This window comes from Lutzomyia longipalpis, chromosome 4, assembly GCF_024334085.1.
Source record: "Lutzomyia longipalpis isolate SR_M1_2022 chromosome 4, ASM2433408v1".
Classification (NCBI taxonomy): Eukaryota; Metazoa; Arthropoda; class Insecta; order Diptera; family Psychodidae; genus Lutzomyia; species Lutzomyia longipalpis.
The window spans coordinates 6166829-6179095 of NC_074710.1; the positions used below are offsets into that span (position 1 = coordinate 6166829).

Sequence of the window (12267 nt, forward strand, 5' to 3'; positions counted from 1 at the left end):
GATTTTCTGCGACTTCTTCCAGCTTTCCAATGAAATTGTCATAATTATGATAGTTTGTCAATGTACCGCCAGGACTAGTTCACTTGGCGTTGGCTTCTTTGCTGCAAAAATTGGAGTGTTGTAAAGTTTTTTCTTCTTCTGCGACGCGGTGAAAAATCATTCAAAATTCCACGAAAACACAACGGTGTGGGTCCAGGGATGGCTTCCAACAAGGAGAACTCTGCAGCGGATGACGATGTGATCCCTGAGGACTTTTTCGACGACTTCAGCAACACGGAGTTCATGGCAGGTTAGAATTCTTTCATTTTGGGGGCAACTCAATGAGCAATTTCATGCGAAAACTTTCCCTTTGCAGGACTCGATGTGATTGATGCGTGGGATGAGGGAGAAGATGGGCGCGACAAGAGAGGTCAGCGTGGTTCGAAGAGAGCGGAAGAACGCGAGCCGGATCGCGAAAGGAAACGTCGGAGGTCCTTGGAGTCTCCCGGCAAGGAACGACGTATTTCACGTTCCCCCACCCGACGGAGGAATCGTGATCCGCGTGAGGACCCCAGGCGACCGTATTCACCACCCTATGCTGGGAGGCGCTATGGACGACCAACTTCGCCCCCGCGTGCAAATGACTGGAGACGCCCACCAGCAGGACGTCGTTCCAGGAGTCGCAGTCGTTCACGCAGCCGTTCACCACGCGGACGCAGGAGGAGTCCCCCGAAGAAAACTCCCTTCCTGGAGGAATTGGCACAGAAGCTGGCAGAAAAGGGGCACAGCTTGTCGGGGCTTCAACCCAATCCGTATGCTTTTCAGCATCAAGGCTTTCCGGGGCCCGGATATCCACCCAATGCAGGGGCTCCTGGGTAAGTTTTCCGTTTTCTTTTTAAATTTTCCAGAGTTTTCTTGAAGAAGTTTCATTGGAGATTGTTTATTTTATGAAATTCCATGAATTTTCTGCAAGAATTTTCATTGAATTTTGTAAGATTTAGCAATTTCCCATCAAAGTCTTTGTAAAGGACGAACCAGTCGAGCCCTACAAAAACACATCCCCGCAAAAGCAGGATTGTTCGTTGGAAATTCTCCTTTTTATCCTTGTGAATAATCCACGGAAATGTCTTCTGATTCTCCATGTGTGTTCTTGAAATCTATATTTTTTCTTTATTTTACGAAAAATCTGATTGTCTATTCTTTTTTTCTTATGCTTTTTATTTGTGATTATTCTTTTGTTCTGATAATTACTGGATTAAGCAGACATTTATTCACTTGAATCGACTACGTCTCGATTTAATTGTAGATTCTTCTTCAAGAACTTGAGAAGAATTTCCTTCTTTTATATTTTTAGGTTAAAGTCTGACCTAATAATGATTCTTTCAATTATTTCTTTGAAACTTGAAATTTTGGGGTAATGTTTCATGTTTCAGTCCAAAAGGTTATTTTGAATCTTTTCTGTTGTTCATTCAGTTCAATATTCTGACTTCCACAGAAATGGTTACAAATTGAAAGTTTTTATAAGAACTAGGAAAGTCTTCTGTTGATTTCAATGTCATTGTCGTCTTCTTGGTCTCAAGGTTTTTGTTGAAATCTTTGTTCCTCTGATACTTTTATTGAAAACATTGGTATAATGTTGTCTTCGAGTTCTCTTTCATCAAAACATTTTACTCGAAATTTCCGGACTTTCCTATTTTGAAATAGACAGTTATAGATAGATAGGATAGCTAGATAGACGTTTATTTTCACTAATTTCGTCTGCCGCCAACTTCTACTAGGAAAAATTTTGTTCTAGACGTCTTCCTTCATCGTTAAGTGAGATTTATTTGGTGTATTTGTGCTAGATAGAGTATAATGTAGTGTAGTTAGGTCTCCTAGAATTAAAAGAAAGTATTTTAGGGTAATATTTCATGAAATTAAAAGAAATAATTTCATGAAACTGTACTAGGTATCCGTACCCGGTGAATCCACCGGCACCTACGATGGTGATGCCACCGTATCAGCAGCAGATGCCATTGGTTAGCTACCCGAATTTGCCGCAGTACCAGGGAGTTCCGGCCCCGGATTTCAATGGAGCTCCATGGCCAGGACCACCAGTTAGCTTCCCCAATGCTATTAATATGAACATGATGCCGCAGGGGTTGCAACAGATGAACATGGAACCGCAGCCACGGGAACGAGAACCACCAATTCCGGGTACGAATCCAGAGCCACCGGAGCCGGTGAGACAGATGAGCCCCATTCGACGGGCACCTGAGCGTTTCCAATTGGGCCTGGCGCAAATGCTTGAGGACAACTATGTGGAGGTAAAAGAGAAGATTGCTGAATTGACGTCGAGAGATAGTATTTTGTTGCGATGCAAGAAGGCCATTGATGCAATGCGTGGGGATTCCAAGACCACAAATGCCTTCATCTATGTGCCAATGATGATGCCCAAGGATGTTGTAGATGGATCCCCGGTGGGAAAGTTTCATCATCTTACATTCCCATGGACAGCAGGTAAGTGCGAAGTTGAAAAGCACTTCGTCACCCTCTCCAGTGCCCGTAGTCGTGAGGTTGCCCTGAAGTTGGGTATGAGTGCTGCACGAATTCTCAATAAACTCAAAGTCCAAGATGTCCAGGATAAGATATCCAATACGAGCGCCCAGAAAGATGCAGATGTGGGCCTGGTTGCCCAAAATACAGTGGCCATTCAAACGGAAGGTTTTGAGTGCCCGAAATGCTTGAAGAGGGATCTAACAACATTCTGGGATTCTGCCGCTCAAACTGAACCACTTCCAGCAACGCCGACAATTAAGGATCTACTTCCCGACTATGATGATATGGCTATTAATATGATGAGGCGCTTTGGGCAACAGCAACGGGATATTCTAATCTATTTTATGCGCTTAATTGAGCGTCCGGACTATGTGACGCCCTACCATGTTAGCACTCTAACGTCTCGTCTTCAGGATTTACCCAAAAATATGTTTTCGCAGATACGACAGGCACCGCAGTCATCGTACATTGTAGCACCTTCATCTGATTTCCGTAGATTTTAAACAGATAAATCTCAAAGCTGTTTTTCATGCATATTGGTATCTTCTACTATAATTATGGAACCACAAAGGCTCCAGAATTTCAATGAAAAAATAAATAAAAATGTAATTCTTCTATTGCACCAAATTGTTTTGTTTCTCTTTTCGTTTCTCGTGGACTGTTTTGGGTGTCGTGTTTTAGTGATTTTTAAACCAAAGTTTAATTGTTAGGCGACGGTTAGTAATATTATTTTTGTATTCAGTTCAATTCGTACTGAACTTCTTGCCGGATTAGGTTCGAAAACACGCGAAGACCGAGAACTTTTTTTTTGTATATAGTCAAAACAGTTAAAGATTTTTTTAAATTGATGTTTCATCGATGTTTTGCTTTATTTAAAAGTTTATTTTACCTTATAAAAAAAGCAAAACGTCGCTAGTAAAATCAAAGAAGCTGTATGCGATTTTAACTACCACTCTGCTTCCAAAAAAAAAATTACACGAAATCACAGTCACTAAACATTTCTAATTTTGACTTTTAATGAAACTTTGTTTCAGATGTTTCATAATGTCAGTTCTGTAAAAAAAAATCATTTAAAGTCATTTTCTTTTTGAAAATTAACTCCTTAGTATCAAACTAAAAGGTTTAAAAGGAATAATTCCAAACATCAGAGCTTGAACTGCCTAATATGTGACTAGTGGTCTCAATTTGCCGGATTTAGGAAACTTTGTTTCTTAAATCATTACTCATTCATTGAGTTTTAGAAAATGTACATAAAACATTTTTTTCTTCATTTTATTACACAAAAACTGACAAAATTGCAATGTTTTTGCTTCTTATTGAATTGAGGAAAAACAATTAATCGTAAGGAAGTGTTTTTAGTGTCCGGTTAGTTTGTTTGAAATATTTTAATAATTTCAGAATATAAAGAATAAACTGCATGAGTCGAAAGACACATTTTCCTCAAGAAATAGTATAAAAAGTTTAGTCAAGGATCCCGGAATCTCTCTATAGAAAAAATATCAACAAAACAGTAAGTAAATTAGCATAAAATATTAAGTACTTAATATTGTAGTTATTTTTCAGCTCTTTTAAAATATTTTTCATAGAAAAACTGGTTAGATATTCACGCCAAAGAAGGAAAGGAAGAAAAAAATCATCTTTAAGCTGTTCTTCACACTTTTAACTTCTTCACATCAACTCATTGATTCGAAATAAACAATTTTAAGGAATTTCTGATTTTCTTTATTATTTTAAGTTTCTCTTAAATCTTGAAAAATAAAATTTTCCAACAAACTCAAAAGTGGAATTTGTCCTACGACTTATCCATGTGTCGACGGAAGTTTTACTGGGTCGGTGAAATGTCAAAATTTTGCAATTCGCAGAAGAAAGAATATTTTTCGTTGTGAGTGAAAAAGCGTAAATTTCACAATTTCCCGTGACTTTTCCACACTAAATCCATGCAATGAGGATGAAGTGGCGCCTGAGGATTCTAACTATTGTGCTTCTGGTGGATTTGGGGGCATGCCTGGACTTTACACAGACTGTTTTTGGTTCCTACGGGACTGATGGGGTCCCAGCGGCTTTTGGGGACTTCAATTCGGACGAACTGACGGATATGTTTATGCTGCGTGATGACTTCCGGACAGTGCAAATTTTCCTTGGATCAGACACGGAGCCACTGCTGAAGGAGGGTCCCAAATGTAGCTTTAAATCCTTGAAGATTTCCAATGTTGTTCCGGGAGATTTTGATGGGGATGCCCTGATGGATGTGATGATAACGGCTAAGACGGAAGACGGGAAGTTGGGTGTGTATGTTAATTGGGGTGGGCAGTCGTATATAAATTGCACGAGTGAAGAGGAGAAAATCCTGGAAGTTCACGGAGAGCCAATGGTGCTGGATTACAATGATGACATGGTGATGGATCTCTTTGGGTTGGAACGTTTACCGTCTGGCGTGGAGAAGAGAACCTTCTGGCTGTTCAAGAAGGATCGTTCTGCACCGGAAGTACGGCAGATGCCAATGCTTCACAGTGCCAGCCTCAGATTGCCCCACTCCCACGCTTTCTTGGATCTCAACCATGACTTCACAGCTGATCTCTTCCTCACGGCTGAAGGGAATTTTGAAGTGTGGAACGGAACAGATCTTCACAATGGCTTCCTCTTCAGTCATACCATTGATCTGCCAACAGGACTCAATAAGCACGTGGGTCAGGCAATTTTCTTAGATGTCGAACTCAAGGGGAACATAAACGTCGTCCTGCCCATTTGCTTCGACAGCAAATGCAGCAATTCCACCATTCTCGTGCACAACGGTCACAAATTCCACGATCTCGAGATAAATTTCAAGGATCCGGACAACAAACAATGGGGCTTTGTGGTGCCAGATGATGATCTCTTCACGAATGCCATCACCCTTCGTGGGGGTGACTTCAACATGGACGGCTATCCGGATCTTCTGGCTACGCTGCAGCAACATCCCGGCGGCATCATTCAGACCTTCCTCCTTGAGAATGTTCCAATGGATAGGAAACCTAATCCCCTGTCCAGGACATTTGTGGTACGTTGGAAGGCTCTCGCACCTTTTGCCAATGGAACAGTTGCCGGAGCCTTTTACGACTTCTACCAGGATGGCATTCTTGATGTGGTGCTGGTGGAAAAGGCAAATGGGAAGTACAGAACGAAGGCCTTCCGGAATTCTCTGGACTACGATGCGAATTTCGTCAAGGTTATCGTTCTCACGGGATTAATGAATAAGGATGTGCCGACGACAAAGACCCCCCTCGGGAGGACAAAGAAAACTTACGGTGAGTTAACCCATTTCATTCATTTAATTTTTTCCAAGTTCAAATATTTCGTAAAATTAGTTTTGAACAATTTTTAGTACAGCTTTAGTACTGAAATAGTAGTTTTTTAGCAAATATTTATTAGAAAATTTAGTACCTACTGAAATGTTTCTATTTTAGTACAACTTTTACTGTATTTTGCACACATTTTAGTACAAAATTATTACCAATTTAGTTAAAATTCAGCAGATTTATTACTTTTTTTTTATTTTAGTACATATCTTTTTGCTAATTTCGTACAAACTCTAATAAAGATTTATTTAAAGTTTTGTGAAAAAATTAGATTGGTAATTTTTCCAAAATTTAGTACAGATTTAGTATTGATATTTTACAGTGTTAAATCAAGGATTTTTTTACTATTTTTGTATGAATTTTAGTACTAAAATTGTACTAATTTAGTACCTAATCTCTTATTGTGTTTTATCCAAATTTTAGTACAAATTTATTATCGGTACAGATTTTTTTCATTTTTTAGTACAGACTCATAAATAATTTTAGTAGGGATTTGTCACTAATATTTTCGAAATTTAATGGATTTTTTCCCTATTTCCTACAAGGTTTAGTACATATTTATTGTATAACCAATTTATATCAAAGACATTATACTTTTAGTACAGATTTATAACTAATTTTGTAGAAATTGTACTGCAGATTTTTATCATTAATTTAGTTGAAGTTTTAGTACAAATTTTGTGAAGATTTTAGTACAGATTTATTACTAGTTTTTTTTTCAAAATTGTACTGTCGACAATTCAAATAAGAAATTAAATCATTTTGAAAGAATTATTTGATTTAAAATTTTAGTACTAAAATTAGTTTTGTTCTAAAATACCTAACCTAACGTAAAATTTCATCTTCTTTCACATTGATTCAGGAACAAATCTCCCTGGACCACGAATTGCTTACTATACAATAACCCAGGATGGGTATCCGCAGTACGGGACGTCTCCGCAAATCCCCCAATCAGCATATTTTGCCCTGCATTTGCCCTATACGATTTTTGGCTTGGGCAGAACACCGAATTTCGTTGATTCCATCACAGTGGGTTTGGCGAATCGTTCCCGAACGTGGACACAACTCATCCCAAATTCACAGGTGATTGTTATCCCGTGGCCCATTAAGGAGCCATGGCGCTGGAAGGCGCAACTCTTTGTGACGCCGAGTAAATTAATTCTCATGAGTATGGTGGCTCTCGGGGGGACGTGTATTGTTATCATGCTCATCATCCTGGGGCTGTACATCAAGGAGAAGCGTGAGGATAAATTGGAGAAACTTCAGGAAGCACACAGATTTCACTTTGATGCAATGTAGGTCTTGGCGCATTGTTGATTCTTTTTTTTTTCCTTTTTAAATGTGATGCTAAAACAACCCCTCATCCCCTCTATAATAATTTTTGCCCTTTTATGTATGTATAAATATTTAATCAAAATGAAAAAAATCGTAAAATATATAGATTTATTTATAGAAAAACAATAAAAATGGCGTTTTACTTGTTTTTTGACTACTTTTTGAAATTGGCGCCCTAAATTTAGTTCCAAAAGCCGCCACTGCTATTTTTTGGTACATTTTGTTCAAGAGAAAATGAGACGGTGCACGTCACTGATACTGTCTCCCTCACACTTTAAGTTTTTCGCAATTTTCTCGCGTTTTCCGCTGAATTTCCCAGCAAAATTACGTTTTTTGTGACCAGGAAGCGACGCTGCGTCGATTGGCGTCCCCAGTTCAAAACTCTCAAAATCCGCGCCAGAAAAAGTCGTGCAAATTCCCCAAAAAAATCCGGGGAATTGCGCCCCCAAATTTTTACTGAACGTACTTTGGGCCCTCCTGAGCCACCCGCCAACTTTTGGCGCCCCAAAAATGAGTTTTTCTATGAAAAATTAATTTTTTAAAAATGTTTTCCACACATTCCACACAACATGCACATGTAGTGGTGAATTCCACATGTTCCACACGCACACTACAACAAAACGAAGAAAGAGACGAAGGTATTTTTCTCGTTAAAACCCCTTACCCGTATACGATATATTTTTGACAGCAAACCATGTTGCCCACTGGGTGTCATTGGCGTCATTGATGTCATCAAAAGAAAACAAGAAGAGTGGAGAATCGATTTTTGTGCTCCTGAATTTGCAAAAATACTCAGAAAAATCAATTCTTGTGCCCCAAAGTACCCTAAAAAGGCTCCAAGGAGGTGCAGGAATAATCCTTCCGGTGATTGTGAGTGTTGGATTCAGAGCTGGACGAGAAGGGCAGCAGGAAAAGGCTGCTGTGTTAGACCATCATCCTGTACCCCCCGGAAAAAGTTGCAATTCCTTCGCTACCACAGAATATTGACATCCCCATGTCCGTGGATGTGTGCGTGAGCCCCCCGCCGGGCGCAACGGACTTTGTGGACATGAACGACCGGCTGCGCTTCCACACACGCTGTGGGAGTCTCGTGAAGCTCAGCTCCAACTCCCGCACAGCTGAGCGCCGTCGTCCACTGGATGAGTTCAACAATGGGGTGGTCATGACGCACCGGCCACTGCGGGATAATGAGCTCTTTGAGATTCGCATCGATAAGCTCGTGGACAAGTGGTCCGGGTCCATTGAAGTTGGTGTGACAACACACAATCCCGCAGCACTGCACTTCCCCGCAACGATGACCAACATGCGCAGTGGTACCATCATGATGTCCGGCTGTGGGATCCTCACCAATGGCAAAGGCACCCGCAGGGAGTATGGAGAATTCAACCTCGACGAGCTCCGGGAGGGTGATCGGGTGGGGATGATGCGCAAATCCAATGGGAATCTCCACTACTTCATTAATGGGCGCGATCAGGGATGTGCTGCCACGAAGGTGGCTCAAATTCTCTGGGGTGTCATCGATCTCTACGGGATGACCATCAAGGTGACCATTGTGGATCGTGATGAGCGTGAGCAGCAGAATCTCGTGACACGCCGGAACAATATTGCAGCGCAAAATTCCAATGCGGCCGCAGCTGGGAATGTCACGCACGAAACTATCTCGAATCTCACTGAGACTCCTGTCGTGACGGCGCTGGATCTTGAATCTCTACCCTCGGATAGGTTGACCTTCCATCCAATTTGCGGATCTCACGCAACAGTCACGCACAGTGGACGTACCGCGTTGCGTCCCAATGCCTCTGATGACTTCAACAATGGGGTTGTCCTCACCAGGCGACCACTGCGCCCCAATGAGCTCTTCCAGGTAAAAAGTCTCAAGTGTCTCATGTATCCATCCATAGTCAATTGGAAAAAAATCTATAGAGATCAGGGAGAATTATTGCATGATTCATAAATATTCGGAATAATTAGGAAGAACTAGAAGAATGAATATTAAGAGATTTCTAATATTCCCTTCCTAAACATTTATTTTGTATTTATTTCCTATTGAAAGTAAAGAATAATTCGCAAATATTCGGAATATTTATGGGATATTCTCATTATTTTAAATATTCGGAATATTTAGAGAATGTTCTTATAATTTTAAATATTCCGTTCCTAAATATTTATTTTTATTGACAGAAAAAAAAGTACATTAAATATTCGGAATATTTAGAAAGTATTTATTTTGTATTTTGTCTGTCAACATACCTGATGAATATTCGGATTATCTGTTTGAGAAATATTTTTAAAAAAAATGCAAATAGGGGAACCTGGAGATATTCGTATGATTGTCTCCCATTGCATTTTCTTCATTCGTTAACTTACCTTACTTTGAAAAAATACTGCGAGCCTCTTCTGCGAATATTTAGTAATTATTCGGAATATTTATTGTACCTATACTGAATGTAGCGGATATTAAAAATATTCGTCGAATAAATTATTTTTTTAATCTTATAAAATTTTTTTATCTAGAAAATTATCTTTTAAGCGGATTCCGATTTAATAAAAGAAATGTTTTAAATACTTTAAGAATAAACTGAATTTTTATTGATGAATATTATAAAAAAAAAGCTCAAAATATGCGGAATAATTATCGAATAAGTTATGTTTAATATTTTTTAAAAAATTTATACATTGAAAAATTTCTCTTTTATGTATTTTATTTTATCTCAATTTTATTGTATATTCTAATATTCGTAACAAATGAAAAACATTAGAATATTGTACGATTTACGTGATCGACGTGATCTTTAAGAAATTTTGCGAATTATAGAAATATTTGAAATATTAGTTGTAGGAAATATTCCGAATACTTCTACAAATATTCCAAGTACTTTGGCAAATATTCTGATTTTCTGATTTGTAATTAAATAAAATTTCTGAACACTATTCTACGATTTAAATAATACTTCAAAAAATATTTTGATGAATATTCTGTACTTCAATAAATATTCAGAATACACCAAAAAGTATTTGGAATACTTCAATAAATATTCAGAATACTTCAATAAATTCTCAGAATTCTTCAATAAAATATTCAAAATTCTTCAATAAATATTCAGAATTGTTCAATAAATATTCAGAATACTTCAATAAATATTTAGAATACACCAAAAAGTATTTGGAATACTTTAATAAATATTCAGAATACATCAAAAAGTATTTAGAATACTTCAATAAAATATTCAGAATTCTTCAATAAATATTCAGAATTCTTCAATAAATATTCAGAATACTGCAACAAACATTCCGAATACATCTAAAAATATTCAGAATACATCATAAAGTATTTTGAATACTTCAATAAATATTCAGAATACATAAAAAAGTATTTAGAATACTTTAATAAATATTCAGAATACTTCAACAATTCTTCAGAGTACTTTAATAAATATTCAGAATACTTCAATAAATATTTAGAATACATCAAAAAGTATTTAGAATACTGCAACAAATATTCCGAATACATCTACAAATATTCAGAGTACTTTAATAAATATTCAGAATACTTCAACAAATATTCCGAATACATCTACAAATATTCAGAATACTTTAATAAATATTCAGAATTCTTCAATAAATATTCAGAATACTTCAATAAATATTCAGAATACATAAAAAAGTATTTAGAATACTTTAATAAATATTCAGAATACTTCAACAATTCTTCAGAATACTGCAACAAACATTCCGAATACATCTACAAATATTCAGAATAATTCAACAAAATATTGATAAATGTACCTACCCTTAGCTCCCCAAAAAAGAGATCTCCTCAAAGAAGAAAAATATTTCCAATTTTTTAGGAAAGATTTTTCCTTCTCTGTAGGTTCGCCTTGAGCGTGTTGTGAGCAAATGGGCGGGTTCAATTGAAATGGGTGTCACCACGCACATCCCCACGGAGCTGGAGTTTCCCTTCACAATGACAAATGTACGTTCGGGCACGTGGATGATGACGGGGAATGGGGTAATGCAAAATGGGACGACGGTGATTGAGCAGTATGGGCAGAATTTGGATCGTCTGCAGGTGGGCGATCGCGTGGGTGTTGTCCGGAAGGATGATGGTGTGTTGCATTTCTATGTGAACGGAATGGATCAGGGGCCAGCGGCAACGGGTGTTCCGGAGAAGGTTTATGGGGTGATTGATCTGTATGGGCAGGCGGCACAGGCTAGTATTGTCGATACGTCGGAATGCGGGAGTCCCGATACGGGGAATTCAACCATTTCCAATACAACACTGTACAGCAGTGAGCCACGATTGCGCTTCCATCAGGTGCACGGGAGGAATGCAAGGATATCCAATGGGGGCTTCACGGCGAGCCGGCCAAAGGCACTGGCGGAGTTTAATGGGTCAATTGTGTTCAGTAATCGTCCACTGAGGCAGAGGGAGTTGTTTGAGGTGGTGCTGGAGAATATGATTGATCACTGGACGGGAAGTATTGAGATTGGTGTGACGGGAGCACGTCCCGATGAGGTGATCCTCCCGAGTACGGCAACAGATCTCAGTAATGATACGCTTATGCTGTCGGGGAGTTCATTGATCTACAATGGGGCGATTGTACGTAATGGTTTGATTCCCTTTGATTTGGATACTTTGGGGACGGGAGCGAAGATTGGGGTGATGCGCAATGGGGATTCAATTCACTTTGTCATCGATGGGGTGGATCAGGGTCCGGCGTATGAGTTGCGTACCCCAAATTTATATGCTGTGATCGATTTGTACGGGCAGTGCGCTCAGGTAAGCATTGTTGCACCACAACTGGACATTAGGGCGCCGTATGCAACAAGTGAGAATTCCCAGAGCCTCCAGGCTACGTCAGTTATTCAGCCGGCACTTGAGGCAAAGCATCGATGGTCGTGTATTTCCGGGAATATTTCTCTCTCGCAGAATTGGACAATGGTCAATCGTTGTGTCAATTCAGCGGCTGCTCTTAGCCATGGGTTAGCCTTCTCGGAGCATCCGCTCGTTGTGGGTGAGCAGTTTGAGATAAAAATCACAGAGATTAATCAAATGTACGCGGGATGCTTGAAATTCGGC

General features: G+C 39.0%; 3 protein-coding genes across 3 annotated transcripts in view; all 3 read left to right on the forward strand.

Annotated features, from left to right (window-relative positions):
- Positions 1-64: 64 nt before the first annotated feature.
- On the forward strand, positions 65-3144 carry LOC129795867 (uncharacterized). The gene is made up of 3 exons (XM_055837383.1): positions 65-289; positions 356-854; positions 1928-3144. The coding sequence occupies exons 1-3, from the start codon at positions 199-201 to the stop codon at positions 3018-3020; spliced, it is 1683 nt and encodes a 560-aa protein (XP_055693358.1). The 5' UTR covers positions 65-198; the 3' UTR covers positions 3021-3144.
- A 91-nt stretch (positions 3145-3235) lies between these two features.
- LOC129795862 (T-cell immunomodulatory protein-like) lies at positions 3236-7319 on the forward strand. The gene is made up of 2 exons (XM_055837378.1): positions 3236-5801; positions 6715-7319. The coding sequence occupies exons 1-2, from the start codon at positions 4460-4462 to the stop codon at positions 7149-7151; spliced, it is 1779 nt and encodes a 592-aa protein (XP_055693353.1). The 5' UTR covers positions 3236-4459; the 3' UTR covers positions 7152-7319.
- A 610-nt stretch (positions 7320-7929) lies between these two features.
- The window catches only part of LOC129795913 (neuralized-like protein 4), a 20053-nt gene continuing 15715 nt past the window's right edge, over positions 7930-12267 (forward strand). The window contains 2 exon segments of the mRNA XM_055837463.1: positions 7930-9051; positions 11059-11406. Coding sequence (XP_055693438.1) covers positions 8182-9051; positions 11059-11406 — 1218 coding nt within the window. The 5' untranslated portion in view covers positions 7930-8181.

Excerpts from the sequence above, each read along its gene's own strand:
- LOC129795862 (XM_055837378.1), top strand. The coding sequence starts at position 4,460 with ATGAGGATGAAGTGGCGCCTGAGGATTCTAACTATTGTGCTTCTGGTG. Across the intron at positions 5,802-6,714 it reads GAGGACAAAGAAAACTTACG|GAACAAATCTCCCTGGACCA; the intron begins GTGAGTTAACCC and ends ACATTGATTCAG.
- LOC129795867 (XM_055837383.1), top strand. The coding sequence starts at position 199 with ATGGCTTCCAACAAGGAGAACTCTGCAGCGGATGACGATGTGATCCCT. Across the intron at positions 290-355 it reads CAACACGGAGTTCATGGCAG|GACTCGATGTGATTGATGCG; the intron begins GTTAGAATTCTT and ends TTCCCTTTGCAG. Across the intron at positions 855-1,927 it reads CCCAATGCAGGGGCTCCTGG|GTATCCGTACCCGGTGAATC; the intron begins GTAAGTTTTCCG and ends AAACTGTACTAG.